The following is a 20,763-nucleotide window of genomic DNA, read 5'->3' on the forward strand; positions in this document are numbered from 1 at the left end:
AGGCATTTCTAAAACTCTTTGGCATCCTTATTTTAGTCTTTATTTTCCTTTGAGACCTCAATGGAAAATTTCATAATTTTTATGAAAAGGAAACAAGTTGGAATATGAGTTAAAGCTGGAGAGACTGAAAGCAAGTCTTGGACATATTTCCTCTACATAAGCTTTGGCAACCTACCTCAGAACTGACCTCTAATGTCCTTGCTATTCTCGCTTTGGGTGTCTCATGAGAGAAGACTACTGTCTTGCCAAATTCTGAAGGAGTTTAGTCATATGGCTCTGCTTCTCTGAGGGGTGAAGATGAGACCACCCAAAGACTGTTGACTTGAGTTTTAATCCAAATTTTAAACAAGAAGAGCTAAAGCTGCACTCAAATCAATAGTATTAAAATTGTGTCTTTGCTCCCAACACGGTCACTTTTCTGAAAAAGCATTAGGAACAAATTCCGCAACACATATGAACTCAGGCACAAATTAATGATCACTGAACGTATCCTGACAAAACTCGACAAGAGGCACAACCCCTCAATATTTCATGAGAAATGGAACAAACCGATCTCAAGTTAATGCTGAAATCAATAGGAAAAAGTTTTAGTAACAAAATAATTCTACTGTACCCATGCAAAACTGGAAATACTCTCTGCAACTGTTACATCCTAACAACGTAAATTGTCCTTGCAAGTTATCATAATTTGACCCTACTTTATAAGTCTAACCTTCTTTGACTGCTTCCCCATTTTCCTTGATTACTTGTACAAATAACACATAAAGAAACATGTGCATGTATATATACACACCTTCTCACATTTCTACCTCTGATTTATCCACTCTCCTCTCTTGCTACTCCCCCCTTACAGGTTTCTCTGTCCCTTTCTATGAGGCCCAAATAACTACCTATCCAAAACCCAGATGTCTACCTTCTTCCTCAAAGGAATAATGGGTAAGAGGGTATATCCAGAGAATAAACAGTGAGAGGAATCCTTACTAGGATTCCCTCTATTTGGGTGAAGAAAACAAGAGGACAATGTTCCACAATAATCACCTGTGGCTACAACCTAATTATATCAGATTAAGAATCTGCAAATTTATTATTTTGCTTTCTCCCATCCTCCCTCCTTTTATTTTGCTCATAATGTTCTTTTTCAAAAATGTGAAAAATTTCAACAATGTCTAGGGTAAGAGAAAGGGGATTTATCTATTTTTTTTTTAAGATTTATTTATTTATTCGTACAGAACTGAGGTAACTGGGGAACAGGCCAGAGTTGCGGAGGGTGAGAGGATTCACCAGAGACAGAGTGGGGAGCAGAACAGGCAGATGGACGAAGTACACTGCTGAGGGGAGCAGCGGGCGGGTCAGGAGAGGTCTGCCGCGCCATGTGGTCGCCTCCGGGGCAGGCGGGGATTGAACTCATGCGGAAGTGGCTTCAGTTTCTCAGTGCAGTGCTTTAACCCGCTGCGCCACCAGGGAAGGCCCTATTTTTTTTTTTTAAAAAGATTTATTTATTTATTCATATAGAACTGGGGTACAGGCCAGAGATGTGGAGGGTGAGAGGATTCACCAGAGACAGTGGGGTGCAGAACAGGCAGATGGAGGAGGTACACTGCTGAGGGGAGCAGCGGGCGGGTCAGGAGAGGTCTGCCACGCCATGTGGTCACCTCCGGGGCAGGCGGGAATCGAACTCATGCGGAGGTGGCTTTAGCTTCTCAGTGCTGTGCTTTAGCCCGCTGCGCCACCAGGGAGGGCCCGGATTTATCTATTTTTAAGGCTAAATAATTTAGAAAAACAAACTGTTCTTAGTTACATCATATGGTGGGAAAACTGACTTCAGATGAAATGTGTTAGGACAAAGAACAGAGATGGGGATAAGGGGGAGTCAGGCTGTCAGGAGTAGAGAAGATATAAGAACTCAGAGTCTTAACAGCATTAACCTCCTTTCCAAACTGGAGCTCTTAACTAAAGTTATCAATAAAAAAATAAAATAAAATAAAAAAAATTCAGTTAACCACCTGACATATTTTAGTGGTTCCAAAAAAGGTATGTGGCCCAAGGAGTTAAATCTCAGCACTGCAAAGCTATCCACAGCACAGAGTTCAATCTCAGGGCAGGGAGCTAGGACCTCACCTATCTCACCCACTGCTCCCCTCAGCAGTGTTTTTCAGTAGATCTGCCTATTTTGCTCCCCGCTTTGTCTCTGTTGAATCCTCTCACCCTCCAAACCCCTGGCCTGTACCCTAGTTCTTATATACATAAATAAATAAATAATTCTTTAAAAAAAGACATCAAGGAAAACACAACAGCATTTTGGATTTAAGTACTATAATAAGGAATCTGCATATCTTATTAGCATTATCTTAGGGTAGCTATTTTAAAGTACTTAGTTTAAGCAACTGTTTAATTTTTAAATTTCATTTTGTAATTTTTCATGTGTTTTACCTTAAATTTCACTTTGTAATTGTTCATTTTTCCTTCAGTATTTAATGTATGAGTGACAATGATCTCACAATGTCCAGTAAATGACCCTACAAATAACTAAACATTATACTAATTAGTGTGTGAGAACCACAAAGTACTATTAGCCAATATAAGAGAGAACTGAATTTAGGTAAAAGAATTAGGAATGTTAACATCCGGAAGATGATCCAAAGATCATCCAAGGATGTAAGGACGGATCATGTCCACCATTTGGTCAATGGAATGAGTAAAAGACTTAACTAGGAGCCACTGGCATATTTTCTAAGAGGAATTCTGAACACAGAGCAATGAAGACACAAAGTAAAACTTAGGATATAAGCTAAAACACATTTAGAATAAGTAATCCCTTTTTGGGAACATCCCTTCTTCTAAGTGAATACTCAACATTTTTTCCAATTATTGCTGCTGACAAATGTAAGCTGCTTAGTGGTTATACCAAATAGTATGTAGTCAATCCAACTCATCCTTTAAGAATCATGGAATATGACAGAAAGAAAACACAGAGATCTAAGCATCTCACTGATAGGATGACAAACAATTCGGTAATGATCAGAAAAGCTACAATTGAAAAACAGGATAAATTTTGGGTAAAAGAAGAAAAAGGTTTCTAGGTCTCAACATTGAGAAAAGCAGTCATGAAGCACCAGAATTCCCAGAGTCCAGCCTGGCTGAAAGATGGTTGCGAAAGATGGGAAGATATGAATGAGAATGGGGCTGAATCTGTAAATGCATACTGGGTACCACTGAAAGTAAGGCACTCTGTTAGATGCTAGGAATTTTAGAAATCAAGGATGAAGTTCTGCCTTCAGGGTTCACTGTGCAGTAGGAGAGACAAAAACAAATCAGGCACAGGATGATCACTTTAAAATAAAAACATATATACCATGAAAATCAGAGTGGAACTGGAGTTTACAATTGGTCACATTCACCACAACATGGAATTTACAAAATTCCAAAAGTATATGAATATCTTGATGCATAATACAATGAAAAACAGACACAAGTCCCAAGAAGCACACACTGATAGAGTAATAATACAGGAAGAGCTGAGGTAGGAGAGGTCAGCTAGAGCAGCAGGGATTCCCTCATTTTCCATCATTACACTGAAATGCTTTCTCTGAAGAGAGAAGTAGGTATCAGGAAAGGGGTTTGCAGAAATTTTTCTGACATAAGTCACCAATTATTCTCTAGCGAGAAAAATGATGACAGTTAAGATTAATTTGTATTGAAAAACATCAAAAAGCATCAACAAACAAAAGAAATATAAAAAACTAAATGAGAAGATGAGAAAGCTATAGCTGAATGAATTAGTTAAAATTATACATTTCTAAAAGAGTAACAGATGAAGTATTAATAATGACTTATTATGAATAATTTTTAGTTAACTGATTATAAATGATTTTTTTTTTGGTAGTTGGACAAAGTCATGGAAAAATATAGAGAAGCTTATAGATGGATCCTGGAACAACTTTTAATGGTAGAAAAAGCTCATAGGCAAACCATAATGGAGTTGGAGGAAGAAAAGAGAAAACATAAGGAATACATGGAGAAGAGTGATGAATTCATAAGCTTACTAGAACAAGAATGTGAAAGGTAAGACTGCTTTAGAAAAGATCATGACCAGTTCTGCATGTCCTATTAACCTCTCATGTATGGGCTGGGCACTGCACCAAGGATAGAGGGATAAAGAATGAATATGACATCTTTACATAGCAGATACATAAGCAGCTCACAAAGATCCTAAGGTATAGAGAGATGAAAGGATATGTTTAAAGGCAGTATCGATACAATGTAGTAAGTGCTTTGGAAACATAAATACTTGTCACCTAACTCTGCAAGGGAGTGCCTTGTGAAAACTGCAGAGAGGAGACAACAAAGGTCTAGTCCCTATGCAAAACAAATATAAATACTATATGCAGGGCAGGAGCAGAAATAAGTTTCATAACTTAAGAGATAATAAAACATGGGTACATAGGGAACCTATGTTTTCCACATGGCTGCAGTAGAGGGTATAACTGCATGATAAGAAGGGTATAACTGCATGATAAGAAGAGGAAAGGCTAGCCACAGTAGTTCAAATTTATCTTAATAATAGTGGCAGGCAGGGAGAAGCAAATGACAAATTGTGAGAAGGGGAATGAGTTGACCAGGTATGCTGAAAGCACCATTAAGGCAACATGGATGACAGGATGTTTCAGACTTCATGTGTTCCAATGGCTATAAAGTTAGAAAACGTGGAATGTAAATGAAAAATATTTTTGAAGTAGAATCAACATGAGTTAGTGATTAAAGAGACTAAAGAGTGGAGTTTACTTACCAAGGTACAGAATACAGGAATGGACAAAGCATTTTGTTGTTGCAGGATGCTGATTGGAGAGGATAGTGCAAAAGGGATGGAGAACTGGAGATGAGTTCTATAGTAATCATGTTCAGTTTGAGGTAACTGGTGTTTCCCAGCCTCTCGTGATGTCTAAAGATAATGCATGTTGGAAATAAAGGTCTGTAGAAAAGTGGCTTTACAGTTAGTGACAGCTATAGCTTTAGGTGTTGTGAGTGAAGGATAATGAGGAGAGGGAATCCTGAGAAGGCATCAATGCATGGTAATTTTCCAGAAGAAAGGAGGAGAGGGGTGGCTAAGAAAGGAAACTGAGAAAGAGTGGTAGACAGACAAGCCAGAAGAGAAAGAAAGAAAATAAACTTAGGAAAGCCTTTTAAGAAAGATTGAGCAATCAAATAGCACCATATAATACTAAAAAGGATGAGAAAATGTCCTAGGAATTGGCAACAAAGAAGATACTGGGAACTTAATGAGCCCTTTCAAGAAAACATTTAGGGCAGAAGCCAAATGGAGATGCTTTGAAGACTAACTAGGAAATGAGAATACAGAAGCTTAAAATGTGAACTAGTATTTTGAGAAGCTTGGCTACAAAAAGAGAAGGGTTGGTAAATATTTTATAACCATATGGAGAGCAGGTTTTTTATTTACTAACTCACTGTTCTGAATCACCTTAAAAGTATGTGTGTTCATTTTCAATTGAAAGAACTTCTCTATTGATACATAAAAGAAAATAATCATTCTAATATAAAATTTTTACTGTGTTTTCATTTCACTATTGTTATTCCATGTATCCTTATTTTATGAATTACTCAAAAGTTAATGATACTAAATTCTAGCAATCTTGGAAAAATGCAAAATAAAAAAGTCACCTCCCTTTTCTGAAATACTAGTTGTATTTAACTACTTACAATTTACATTTTACTTATGTAGCTGAAGCTACACGATAGCTAGGTTACTCAGTGACAGACATTTGTTTCTTTTCCATGTACTTTATGGTAGACAGTTGGCCAGGGTGCCAGAGAGCCCATGGCCCTCAGAACTAGTTTCTTTTCCCACATTCATTAGGTGTGTTTTCTATTTATTACACAGAAGTGGGTCTTGTTACCTTGCTTCTTATGATCTTGAAATATCTTCCAAGGTAATATTAAAGGAGCAAAAGAAGCCTGGCATCAAGGCAAGATTTGACTCAGACATTACAATGTAAGATTTGTTATTCAATGACACAATATCGTATTAAATATTATTTCCAATCCCTGTGGTTTGGCACCCCTGGCCTCATTTGGCCTCCATACTTACTTGGCACTAAGTTGCAGAATACAGACAACTCCTTTCATCTCTCATTATTATAAACATTTATTAACCATGGTCAGAATGTGGCCTGCCATAGAACAAAGAGGTACTGGCTGTCCCTGGCCAGAGGTCTTACCACATAAACAGAGAAGGCAAAATGATACAGATTTAGGGTGGGAATGTAGAGCACTGATGGTATAGTTCTAAAGTTCTAATATTCCCTTCTAATATTCTTGCATTACTGTCATCTTGTGAAAATAATCTGAGAAGGGCTATCCAGTAATACTATAATGCTGGGAGACATATTATTTAAACCAACAGAATGAAGAGGAACAACACTGAGAAATGGGAACAAAAGATCAGTGGGGATAAAGGCGATAGACTGGGGGAAAACGAAAATGGTAGGATGAAGGATAACTGTACACCATGGAAACTAGCTATAAAAATGGTGTTTCTACATGTATTAAAAGGGTTTAAGTTAAAGACTTTAAAAGATCGTACTTACTAGTCTTAGGAGGACACCAAATGTTTTTGTCCTAAGGATAAAGAAAGGGGGAAAGCCACTACCAAAAAGTAGAAAGAAGTGACTGGAGTAATTCTCACTCCCTGTGCAGCCATTCCAGAAGATATGAGAATTGTTCACCTATTTCTGTTTGCCAAGCTTCCAAATGAAGCTTTCAGACTGTTAAAATGTTACACCTATTTTCAGCTCACATGATAATTTCTCCTCTGCTTTGCCTGTCCAGCAACATGATTCCCAGTCTTGGTGCTGCTGGGACAATGGCCCTCCCTACTTGAGGAGGCAAAATGGGCCTTACTAGGCATAAGTGACACACCTGTTTTAAGGCCATGTGCATCAAAGTATTAAGTGCACACCACCTAACAAAGCAGATGTGGAGGAAACTAATAATTTTAGGAAAATATACTCAGAGGAGCTGCTGACACAAGAAAGTTGGATACGATTCACATGTCTCATTCTTAGATGACAACACAAGCCTTCTTTGAGTCCTAACCTTATTGAGAATATTTCCTCTCAAGCACACAGCCATACCTCACAAAAGCAAGAATAACTTGTCTTAAGGGGTAAAAGAATAATGGTTACTTCCTTCCTCAAACAAAATGATGTAAGACACTCCCAAAATCAGTGACCCTTAGTACAGACAAAGAAATAAAGATAACCCCTCCCCCCCATAAAAGAGGGTTGGGTGAGGACAGCTATAAAAGATTATCTGACTGAAACTTTGAAAACACTGTGAAAGTTTAGTGCTGGTGTTTAAAATACTGGTACTAACTACTTGAAAATAAAAAATTAAGAAATACATAATTGAGATAATTCATGAGACCTTAGAGGATTTAATAATGGATTCAAATTAAGACTCAATTTCTGTGTTTTCTTTGGAAAATTGGTTTTATGTGGAAAACCCTGAAAAGAGACTGATGTCACATACTGAGTTTAGGCCAAAATCTTTGCCAAGTGATGTTGCTGTTGTGATCAGTAAACAAATGGCTTTCCAACTGAGAGAAGGCAGGGGCAGGAATCAGCTCAGGAAACCCTGTTCCCAGGCATATTAATGTAAAGTTTCCTTCACTGTAATCTGTGTGGTTTGGTCTGTCCATAAGGCATTATTATATTCACATTTCATGACAGCTTTCTGCTTGCTGACCAGCTCCCATGTGTGGATATGTGTGTCACCAATGATTTGAATTATATACTTGGCCAAATTACAAGTAGAGTTTATGTGAAAGGTTTTATACAAGAGCAATGCCAGTAATTTTTGGCCTTTCTGGATGGCGTCACAGGGAAGCCAAAACAAAAATCACTTTTAGTCAGTGTAATTTTGCAAACATTTCCCATAAAAGAAATGCCATGTTTTGCCTGTACTTTCAAAAAAGCTTACTTTTTTTTTCTTTTTTAGTTTCCATAGGGAAAAGGCTTTGAAGGAAAAAAACAGTTGCCTTTTTTTTTTTTTTTAAATCCTGCACTCTTTTTTTAGAATATATGCTTACTAACCCTATATACTACTACATTTTTGGCCTTGAAATAACCTCTAAAGTGGGAAATAAAAATTGTTATGGCAACTCTGTATAAAAATGTGGCTTCAACCATGGATTTTTAAAAAGTCTAAAATTACTGTTCATAGTATCTTGGCCAAGTAGGTTACCACTGATATTCCAATTTCATGAGCAGTTCAAATGGTAACTTTACTCAAAAGCCATATAATGAGGAAGGAGTCCTAAGTAGAATTAATTTTTTTGTGACAGAGCAGTGGCACAAGGGGCAGAGATGTTGAGATGAAAGTTAATCAGGGACTTGGTTTCAAGAATTATTGCCTTGGGTTATCCTTCGTTGTTCAGGTTTTAGTAAAGAACAAAAGCACTTCTACCTCTCCAGCAGGGTGAAGCAACTTCATACAGAAAGGTTCCCATTATGGGTACCTACTCTACTATCATGGGTCTATTTCCAGATTAGTCTCAGGCAAAGTGACTAAAACACTAAGCCATATAGACTCTCCTGTTCAGTATACTGGAACAATTTCAAAGGCTTCCTCAAAACAATCAAAGCTTTTTTGAGATTTGTATACTCCTTTGAAATATATGAAAGAATACATATGAAATATATATGAAAGAATGAAAAAATATATATTTAATTTCTTAGCTTAACTAGTTAGCTAGCTAGTTATTACTGCTTGGCATTTATTCATTTGCTAAAAAACAAACAAATACCTAATTAATAAATACCTGCTGCATGGCAGGTCCTATGCTAGGTACTAGGTGAAGCAGTTCTACTTTTGTTTTTTTTTTTAAAGATTTATTTATTTATGCATACAGAACTGAGGGGTACAGGCCAGAGGTGCAGGGGTGGCGAGAGGCTTCACCAGAGACAGAGTGGGGAGCAGAACAGGCAGAGTGACTGAAATACACTGCTGAGGGGAGCAGCGGGCGGGTCAGGAGAGGTCTGCCACGCCATGTGGTCTCCTCCGGGGCAGGCGGGAATCGAACTCATGGGGAAGCGGCTTTAGCTTCTCAGTGCTGTGCTTTAACGCGCTGCGCCACCAGGGAGGGCCTAGTTTTTATCTAGTTCCAGATACTATTTTGGCAGTTATGAACATGTTCTCTGTTTATATGAAATCCCAAATAACTTGTGCATTTTTGTAATTCAGAGATATTGCTGCACACTTTACGATTTAGTTTCTAATCACTATCAAAAATGTGATTGTTAGGAAAAGAGGCACCATTATGGTAAAACAAGAAATACTCATGAATATGTTTTATTTTCAATCAATAAACATGTTACAGAACTTTTACAAGGGAGTTAATATCTTACAACTATTGCAATAAGGATATTCCATTTCTTTGGTCTTAAATCTCAGCTTTTAAGCATATCTGACAAAATATAACATAATGGGTATAGAGTTTTAAAAAACAGTTGAATTTTTAAAAATCATATTTGGAATGCCAACAGTTTTAAATTTCATGCAAAGAAACTATTATTGGTTACATTGTACTCAAATGCAATCATTTCCTTTTAGTTTTCTGGCAAGGAGCTAAAGTATTACATATTCTTGAGACTATGTCTTGAGAGTAGTGAAATTGATGCAATGTCTCCATTTGACCTTTGTCATGGTATCTAGTTCTTCCTCAGAACAAAATGGAGACCCACCACAAAACATAATTGGTATTATAATTTTATATACAATCACAGGGTGATCAGCCTACTGTTCATACAACCCCAGGCCCAACATAAAATCTGGGCCGGGATGCAGAGATTAACTATTTTGCAAGGGTACAAAAACCGTTTAGGAATGCAGTTAACTTTCAGCAGATGCCATAACCAGAAGCTGCATGATTTACCACCTTCCTTGTACCACCACTTAATTAAAGAGGTTCCGTATACCACCACTTAATTAAATATGGGTACAGTGATGGCACTATTTGGTTGCTTTTTCATTCTAGAAAGCTGAGCTGTATTAAAATAATCCTGAGTGTGTATTTTGATGTACAATAGTTTGTGGATTGCTTGCTAACAAAAGAATACTACAAATATTAAAAAAAAATTAAAACAAAACATAAAACACAGTAAAAAATAAACCAGAACTTGAAGGAGACCCATCTGCAACTGGTGTGTAATTTTGGATAAATTCCATTTCTTCAATTTTCTGTATAAAACAAATGTGACCAGCCACCATTTGAACATTGTTTTCAGATCTAAAAATCTGTGATTATGTAATTGTTATAAATAAGTATTTATTATTTCAAGCCTATTATTCTAATCCATCCTATATGAACATGACAGCACTTCTACCACCACCTTCAATCCCAAGTCTGTCTTTCCACCTTTCCTGTAAATTTAGGTATATTCTCCTGCATTTGGGGACTGAGGCATCACCAAATCTTGCTTTAAAATAATAACAGAGCCAGACCAGAAATTAGCTTTCGTGATAACTTATAGGTTGTGATCTTTAAGTTGTGATCTAAAAGAACTCTCCTTCTACTAGGGGTTGCAACTTGTGCTTGGTTTTGTGGGAGATCCAGAAGAAATTTAAGATGCAAATATTGTCTGAAAAGACAAGTACCTCATAAAATAATCTGTAGATGATTCAAAGAAGGTTTTATAATACTGTCACTGTTGTCACAACATTGTAGGTCAGCCAAAGAGATTATGATGATCAAAAATTATCAACCAGCCAGCATAAACCTAGGAGAATGCAGAACATACAGTAAGCACTGGATAAATACATTGAACAGGCTCATAGCTACTAGCTTAACAACCACAAAACAGGAAGCTAAAGACTCAATACGGAAAGGTTAGCTCAAACTTGTTTATCTGAACTATAAAATACAAAGAGGAAGAAGTAATTAAACCATATCAAATGGAAAGTTTTGTTTTATAAATAGAAATCAAGGTGAAACATTAAAATTTATACTGAATTTAAAACTTACAGATAAACTTTCTTGACAAATGTATTCTTCCCTCAGATCAGATTAAGCTAAGTAGTCTGGCTAGCTACAGGGAGAAAGTGACTGACACAAATGAAGAGTAAATGAGGAGAAAAATATCACTGCACATAAAGGCCTTTCTTACAAAGATACAGGGTATTGGAATTAATGCAGATATTGGAGTTAGAACAGCAAGGCTTTAAACCATGACCCTATGCTCTCATTTGGTCCCTCACTATTTGAATTTATCTCTATAAGCCTCAGTTTCAACATCTGTTAAAAAAATGGTATGTGGGCCCTCTCTGGTGGTGCAGCAGGTAAAAACACAGCACTAAGAAGCTACAGCCACTTCAGCATGAGTTCGATTCCCGCCTGCTCCGGAGGTAATCCACATGGCGTGGCAAACCTCTCTTGACCCGCCCGCTGCTCCCCTCAGCAGTGTACTTCGTCAGTCAGATTGTTCTGCTCCCCACTCTGTCTCTGATGAATCCTCTCACAGCCCTTGCTTGCACCTCTGGCCTGTACCCCAGTTCTGTATGCATAAATAAATAAATCTTTTTAAAAAATGATATGCATCTCATCTCAAAGATTCTTGTGATTACTAAATTATACAATGCATGAAGTGCTAAATACGAAGTCTGGCACACAGGAAGCACTCAGTAAGCATTAGCAGTTTTCTTCAAATTTGTCTTTCTTTCAAAGTCCTTTTTTACATGTGACACCTTTGAGCATTTTTTGGATTGCAGGTAAGACATTTCATTAGACTCTACTCTGGGTACTAAGGATGTGATAAAGAACAACAGCTTCCAAATGGGCATTCCATTAAGTGTAGGACAGACAGACACAAAAACAAGTAAAGGCAATGTCATGTATTAGGTGTGATGGCAACAGAGCATAAAGGAAGAAAAATGGGGGAGCATTTATTGTGCCTGGTTGTATCTTATTTTCTTCAGAGTAGGGGTATTACTCAATATCCTAAGGACCCAGCACTGAGTCACTACAGTGAGTACAACAGTGCTCAATTAACAAATTTTCTAGACCATGGAGATCTGCCCTCCCTCCCAAGCCTTTTGGAAACCATTCTAAACAAGCAAAAACATGAATGTGATTACTATATGAAGAACACAGCCAACCACATATGCAAAATTAAGACTCACCAAATGTGATGGATTTTGAGTACATCAAAGAGTCCACTGCTCTTCCAGCAGCACTACTACTACTGTAACAGGATCCTCGTATTAGTTATTGTTACTGTATTAGGATATCCACATTCTTGCCTGAAGGACTATATCCAATCCAGTGTTCCTACTATAAGGTACAAGGGCTTAAACATGAATGTTTTGCCCTCTTGTCGGGCTAAGAGCATAGAGTGTAATTATTTACTGAACAAGGCAACTCAAATACTGGGTAAGGTGCCACATTCTAATCTATTACTTTCTATAAGTATCATATAAACTAGCTTCTTAGTTTTCCTCAATTAGCCCACTTTTGGAAAATGAGATTAAAAAACAGGTCAGTTTTGATAGGGAAGCAGAATAAGCTTGGAGACTTTGGGACAGCTCCAGAGAGTAGCTATAAAACAGGCTGGGTCCATTTCAAGTTAGGAAAAGAATGATTCTAACTAGGACTTTAAAGTTAAAAAAAAACAGGAACACTACAAAAAATTAAGAAGTTAAAATCAATTCAATTCATACTTTGCCCAATTTTTGTGTCCTACTTTGTTCACTAACAAAAACATCATGAATATTTTCCTAAAGCATCATTTCTCTACACCAACAGTTTTTAAATAGTATGATGTCATTCAGATGTAATTTAATTAACAAATTCCCTATTATGGATATTTAGAGTCCTTTAATTTTCTCACTTTTATAAAGAACATTATGATAAAATGTCTCAGATTCCAATTAGTTTTTATACCTTCTTGATTGTTGCCTTAGGATAAATTCTTAGATTGGAATAGCTGAGTCAAAAGTTTAAGAACTTTGAGTCTGTAGCTAAATTGTGCCATGTAAATAGAGCATACCATTTACTAACATAAAGGAGTATACCCATTTCTTATTTCATAACTTTTCCTGGGATTAAATGTGATTCTGATTTCATTTTAAGCATGACATGATATTGAAAGTGTAAAGTAAACATTAATAAGAAGAATCAGACTTCCCCACTGACTTGGGCTTTGATTTTAGAAATGTATTACGTCTGAAGAAAAAAATTCTATTATGTTAAAACAGTATATTCTTCTAGAGTATTTTGCACATGTTAGTATAATTTAGCATTATTTCTTTTCCATCTAATTCAAATTTTTATGGCCTAGAGTGATTGGCTCTGTTGCTCGTTCTCTAAAAGTTCAGATATTTCCTCCCTTCAGACATTTCTTCACCAATTTTTTAGCAGTCAGATAGGACTCTGCTCACCTATCCCACCACACGAATTAGTTCACAACACCAAGAGTACTGGTCTTTCATGGTCCTGACAAGTTAGATTTGCTTAACACTGAGGAATCTAATGTTTACTTTGTAAAACTCACTCTCTAAATGTTTATTTGGTTCGGGTGTGTGAGAATCCCATACTAATTTCTGCTAATTATCTTAATTTCTGCTCACTGATTTTGGATTCCTTACATTTCCCCCAACTTTATCGTGTATATACATCTACGCTCATTGCATTTTCCCACTTATTTCCTAAAGCAGCATAAAATATCTGAGATGTCTAGCGAACAGTTAATTTGTATCTTTAGAAAATGTTTCAGAAGAATTAGGAAGATTTATAAGGATAAACAGTATGTGTTTTTTTTTTATATTTTTTAAATAATGATTACTAATTCATAGCTTCATCATTCTGTCATGCATTTTTGGTCCTGAAATGACACTCAAGTCATTTCATTTCATAACACTGAAGTATATATATGTAAAGGGAAAATGTGGAAAAGGAGAGAATCACATGTGGTTGTTTCAACACTAGTAAAGAATTTTCTTCAAAGATACCAGAGAAGTTTTAAATCAAATATTTGCCAGTAGTACTGATAGTAAGGCCCAAATATAAGTATGGATTATAAAGAAAGGACATTTCTCTGTGGGGCATATGTCATTTGCTTTATGTCAAATTATTCCCTATTCTGAACAAATTTGTTGATTAAGCAAAACTCTTAACACTTTACTAAGAGCACTCCAGCTATTCTATAGTTATACTTTCAAACATGATAGTATTAAACCATCAGGGCAACATTTAGATTAAATTAATAGTGTGGAGGTACAGATGGAGAACTCCCAAGGCTTCATTATGTGGAATTCAGGGTTAATTCTCACCATTTCTTTGAGAGTTAAGATTTTTATCAATAAATAAAGTTAGAGGCACAAAGTAGTAAAAATGTTGTAGAGGTGAAAAAAATTTACTCCTTCCTTATTCTCTGTGTTGACTTCTAAGTGAGGCATGCTTAAATACTAACAAAGCAAAACAAATCATCTCAAACTTCATCCCAAGAAAACTCTGAATGGCAGGAAATCTTTTCTACATTGGAAGAGTTTTATCTTGAAACAAGCCACCCTATATTTCAATAGGCCTGTATTTTTTTCAGACTGGCTTTATTTTGCTCGTTGGGGAAACATGTAGAGACAGTCACTTAGTAACAATTTCCAGTTTCAGAAAGAAACCTCTGGAATGAAAAACTTGTGGTTTCGTAATGAACTTTTGTTGCACCATGGTTGAGCCCTTACAACCCATCAAGTCATGCAACATGACCCAGAGAAAATGGTTAAATTTTTTGGATTTCAAATATACTCTGCCAGAATGGAACAGGGGGAGGAGAAAAGTACAAATATACAAGTACAAACAATTCTGATGAGCCCAAATTCTAAAATATATGCAAAATAATGTTTAATTTGTACTTTAAAATGATGATACAGATGCAAATTTTCTCACAGATACTATACTTATTGTAAAGATTTATTTATTTATGCATACAGAACTGGGGTACAGGCCAAAGGTGCAGTGGGTGAGAGGATTCACCAGAGTGGGGAGCAGAACAGACAGATCTACAGAAATACACTGCTGAGAGTAGCAGCAGGCAGGTCAGGAGAGATCTGTCATGCTATGTGGGACACCTGCTTGGCTGGGGATTGGACTTGTACTGCAGTAGCATCGATGGCTTCATAGTGCTATGCTTTAACCAGCTGTATCACCAGAGAGGGCCCCAGATGCTATATTTACTAATAATTGTAATTTTAAATATATTTTAAACATAAAGAAGACTGGGAAACTCAAATTCAAATGTGTTTCATAGACCAGTGGGGTAAAGGAAATGTAAAAAGCAGGCTACATAATAGTTTTCCTTATGATGAGTCTTTAAAAACTGTCTAGTTAAGATTTCTAAAAAATTACTTCAATATCAGCAATAATTAATAGGCCTATGCCACAAATGACCCCAAAATGAAAAAGCCATAGCTGAGGATTTCAGTTCTGGAGAATAGGATATGTAGTGAGAAAAGTGGACAAATACTCTTTGGAATCTGTATTAGAAGATATATGCTTAATCAGAAGGATAAACACACTGGAAATACAGGAGACATGGACAAGGCTATTTGTTATGACTTTTTTTTTTTTTAAGGATTTATTTATTTGTACACACAGAAGTGGGGTACAGACCAGAGGCTCACGTGCGGTGAGAGGCTTCACCAGAGACAGAGTGGAGAGCAGAACAGGCAGATCGACGAAATACACTGCTGAGGGGAGCAGCTGATGGGTCAGGAGAGGTCTGCCACGCCATGTGGTCACCTCCGGGGCAGGCAGGAATTGAACTCATACGGAAGTGGCTTTAGCTTCTCAGTGCAGTGCTTTAACCCGTTGCGCCACCAGGGAGGGCCTGTTATGACTTCTTATCTCCTCTTCACATTGCATATATAAGATCCTCAAAAGCAGAGGGACATCTTTTTGTTTATCACTCTATCTCCAGTACCCAGCAAATAGTATATTTATAGAATATATATTTATAGAATAAAATATATTTTATATGGAATAAATATATTTATAGAATAAATAAATGTATCAGTTTCTCTAAACACAATCACTTACTGGTGTGTAACTGGTAGCAGCAGCAGCTACAGAAACTTTAAGGACATGTTGACTTTAGTGAAGACATTTCCTCAAAGGTTCCCTGCTCTTTGATGGCAAGAACAGAAATGAATTATTCTTTGCTTGTGCTTCTAACTGAATTTCTATGTTTCTATACTGTTGAATGCATGCAATATTAAAACTCAAATTCTTCAAATTTGAGGCCCTCCCTGGTGCGCAGCGGGTTAAAGCACAGCACTGAGAAGCTAAAGCCACTTCCGCATGAGTTCGATTCCCACCTGCCCCGGAGGTGACCACATGGCGTGGCAGACCTCTCCTGACCCGCCCGCTGCTCCCCTCAGCAGTGTATTTCGTAGAGCTGCCTGTTCTGCTCCCCACTCTGTCTCTGGTGAAGCCTCTCACCGCCCCTGAGCCTCTGGCCTGTATCCTAGTTCTGTATGCATAAATAAATAAATCTTAAAAAAAAAAAATTCTTCAAATTTGAATGTATTTAATGAAATTTAAAAAAAATGAAATAACAACATAGGGGTATAAAAAGAACAGAGGGAAAATTTCTAAGTTAAAATAAGTTGAGACATTTCCATGAAGTGCAATGCATGATCTTACTGGGCTCTTGATTTGAAGACACTTTAATAGGTGTATGGGAGGAGGAAGAGTTGGGGGGAGACAATGAAGGAAATTTGAACACTATCTGAAATATTTTAGGATACTCCCTAATATCCTTAATGATACTGTATATCTAAAAAGATTCTTTACCTTTTAGAGATATTCTGAAAATATCTTTAAATGATATTTAAACCTGATAAGATGCTTCAAAATAAACTCGAGTGGGAAGAACAGTAAGGAAAGTGAAGAGAAAACAATTTTCTCTGTAATTTTCTGCATTTTTGGCTGAGAACCCCTTTAATAGAAGACAGGTTAACAAACGAAAAACAGACAGACATTTACCAGCATGTATACAAGGGAGGTAGCTAGGGAAATGTGTAACTCTTCAAGGTAAAATAAGTTACACTTCAAATATCATCTTTTTTTTTTTAAAAGATTTATTTATTTATTCATACAGAACTGGGGTACAGGCCAAAGATGCAGAGGGTGAGAGGATTCACCAGAGACAGAGAGGGGAGCAGAACAGGCAGATGGACGAAGTACACTGCTAAGGGGAGCAGCGGGCAGGTCAGGAGAGGTCTGCCGCGCCATGTGGTCACCTCCGGGGCAGACAGGAATCGAACTCATGCGGAAGCGGCTTTAGATTCTCAGTGCTGTGCTTTAACCCGCTGCGCCACCAGGGAGGGCCCTCAAATATCATCTTAATGGTAAAGGAAAGGTGTATGTACAGGAGTGGGGGTAGGGTAACCAGTTATGAAAGTTACCAGGAAGCTTGTTTGTTATATAGACTTAAATTGATTTTCTTCTCTGGTAAGATTCTCTGTAATTTAGTCATCCTTCACTTCCTAGTATTTCATGGAGACACCCTTACAAAGAGGCATATTTTGGGGTGGGATATTATGCTGCAGGATGGTACAAAAAATAATGCACAACCCTACAAGATGGAGTAAAATCAAAGTTTTGCTTTTTAGGAAAGAAAAGTTTAGTCATTGTCCTAAAACTTTACAAGGAAAGTCATTGAATGCCAGATTATACTCACAAACCAAAGGATAGGGACTTGGAAGTAGGTTAATTCAGATATCCTATGACCAAAAGCAAATTATTATTTGCTAGGAAAAAAGAGAGAAAGGGCTTTTTTATTCTATATAAATTGAAAGAAAACTGGGGCTGTCATCCACCCATTCACTCCTTTGATATCCATTTCAGCTAACACTATTAATGAAGCTAGGAAGTGGGGTGGGAAGAGTAAGATATGGATCCTGTCTGCAAGGTCCTAGTAGAAAACATTAAGTAGCATGAAACGATTAGTTGTGGGTACAAAGGAGGCAGGGAACGTGTTAAGTGGGATGAATTAGTTCTGCATGGAAATAGTGGGAAGGCTTCCCAGCTGGAAGCAGTTAGTTTAAAGGCTGAGTATATTCTTATCAGGAAGAAATGAGCAGGAAAGGTATTCCAGCAAGAGAAATGCACCCATAGGTACAATGGGATAAAAAAGAGCAGTTTGTTGAGGATGAATAGGTTAGGGCCAGGGTGAGCAGTTGCTCTGGGCCATTACCTCGTGTTTCTTTACTCTAATAAATCTGTCACATAGAAAAATCTCAATCCACCATCGGTAATTTGTCAGAGTGTCTACAGCATAAACCAATGTTGCTGGTTTAATGCCAGAGTCACGTTTGGAAAGAACATAATAACAGTGATGACAAAATTAATAATAATGATATAAAAACGGCCAGAAAAGTACTATTATAAGCAAAACACACAAAAGAATGTGTAACATTCTTTAGATATAAATTAGAAGTTACCCATTTACTGTTCAATTTCCCTGACAAATATTTACTTTACAGTAAAATGGGATTGGAGAAGTACATTTCCATTTGGCTAAAGTAAATGGAAAAATAAATCTCATTCCATCCTAAATCTCAGAAAGGGAGGTGTGGGTGTATAATATGCTATCATAATCCCTCTTGCCTGGCCTAAAATTAGCTAATTGCAGCAACATGTGAACAAATGGCAACGAGATAAAACTAACTGGAAAAGAGAGAGGACAGGAGCATCTATTTATTTAAACTGTATCCTAGTTCTTCCAGGAAGACATTCCAGTCTTTATCCCTTTCATCCTTGAAAAGAACTCTGCTAGGCTTGCATAGAGAATATTACTGTCTTTGGGCATCTTTTGAGTTTGGCTACAAATTTGTTGAACAACTTTAATAAACTCTTCATAAAGAAATAACTTGAGTTCTCTGTTGATGATTCCATCTGCAAAATGAGCAGAAATATTCTTCCTATTGACTTTCTTGCAAAAGGGCTAAGTGAGAATATGGGCAACTATTTGGACAGACATATGGATCAAAAGTAAAAGATTTATTTACATGTACATGTAGGGATACTATTTGGAATTCCAGAGCATTACATGTATCAATCCAAAGGTTGAAACCAATGTTTTCCAGATTATCTTTCAAAATTATTTCCTTTAAGAATGCCAAGGAGTTATGAAATACAGTGTTCTTCTTCTGCTACCTTACCCTGCACCTAACAACTGTGAAGACATATGCATCGTTATTTTGAAAAGTTTTTAGTGATAGGAAGATTAGAGAAATGAAACACTTCACCTCTAAATGCTCAAAGAACACTGTTTTGTTGCATTAATCTTGCCAGGAGAATTCTGAATGTGTTTGCATTCTATCAGTCCACAGTGTGAGTCAGCTGCCTTAAACAGGCTTTCAAACTATAAAACTGAGAAGTCTGATGACATATTTAGGTAAACATGCTCACTGGATGAAGTTATTTAAAATTGTATAGCCATTTAATCCTATTTAAATCCCTGAAATCCATATAGGCTTTTAGACAAGATTTAAGCTCATATGAGTCAAAGAGTAGAAATTATACAGAAACCAACTCTATTAAGAATTCCATGGGTTTGGGATAACTAAAACTCTCAAATACTTAAAAGAGCAATGAAGAGTAACCTGACTCCAAAGTGATTTCCTTTAATGTTAACTAAACAATATTATTTCTAATTAAAATATCAGCTCTAACTATGCTTCTGCATTGAAGGAATTGAAGTTTTTCATCCATTTTGGTCAGATAACAGATTTTTTGTTGATAACGAAAATGTCTCTCACTGTGAAGAGTCTCTAAAGTGAAAAAATTGTAGACCATGACTCTCATCACCTATTCTCCAGGCAATCTGAGAATTCAATAGACAGTTGAATGCAAACTGAATCAAAATGTGATTCAATACACGTCAAAATTATCCAAATGAATTAGAATGAATACTAACTGTAAATTACTCGAGTGATCTAAAATTTACAGTGAGCTTTTTAATCCATGTAAATAAAAATCTTAACACACAGACCCAAAGATTATATATTCCCATTTTGACACCCAATTTTTAGTTATGTTGTCACTTCATTGTGTAAATAAGACTCTCTAGGTGATTCCATCTATTCTCTTGCCTTGGAGACTTTGTGCTTTACCAAGAAGAAACCTTGCACTTGCCAGGAAACTGGTTTGTCTTCAAATTTTAACTTTTCATTATTCGCTATTACCCTTGGGAGTAAATTCCTAACAAATAACTAAGGTACAAGGAATGGCTGTAAAAACCTTCTGATATTATGCCTCTTGCACTTCTAGTCCCTGCCTCCTGCCCTATGGGGTTTCCACATCATTCCTTCACTCCTCCATGAATACAACACACACACACCCCAAAACTCAGTTTACCTTGGAAAGCGGTAGGGTAGTCTGCATTTCTGTCATCTACAACCTCAGCTTCCAGTTCCTAAATTATGACATGTTAACTGTTTCAGAATACTGCAAGAGAACAATGAATTTTTGTATTTTGCAGGTAAGCATCTCTTACACTTACACACACACACATACACAGAGATGATTTCATTTAACCCTTATAGCAATCTTTTCAAGTAGATGCTGTTATGTCCAAATGACATTTTTTTTAAAGATTTATTTATTTATGCATACAGAACTGGGGTACAGGCCAGAGATGCAGGGGCGGCGAGAGGCTTCACCAGAGACAGAGTGAGGAGCAGAACAGGCAG

The 20,763-nt window shown here is 36.8% G+C and overlaps 2 protein-coding genes across 2 annotated transcripts in view; one reads left to right on the forward strand and one right to left on the reverse strand.

The window, feature by feature from the left end:
* The window catches only part of CMSS1 (cms1 ribosomal small subunit homolog (yeast)), a 326,190-nt gene that overhangs the window by 227,184 nt on the left and 78,243 nt on the right, over positions 1-20,763 (reverse strand). The window lies entirely within an intron of this gene.
* The window catches only part of LOC101630942, a 33,221-nt gene that overhangs the window by 1,837 nt on the left and 10,621 nt on the right, over positions 1-20,763 (forward strand). Inside the window, 2 exon segments of the mRNA XM_012730103.1 lie at positions 3,884-4,062; positions 20,342-20,552. Coding sequence (XP_012585557.1) covers positions 3,884-4,062; positions 20,342-20,552 — 390 coding nt within the window.

This window comes from Condylura cristata, unplaced genomic scaffold (genome assembly GCF_000260355.1).
Source record: "Condylura cristata isolate star-nosed mole 26May11 unplaced genomic scaffold, ConCri1.0 scaffold00003, whole genome shotgun sequence".
Taxonomy (NCBI): Eukaryota; Metazoa; Chordata; class Mammalia; order Eulipotyphla; family Talpidae; genus Condylura; species Condylura cristata.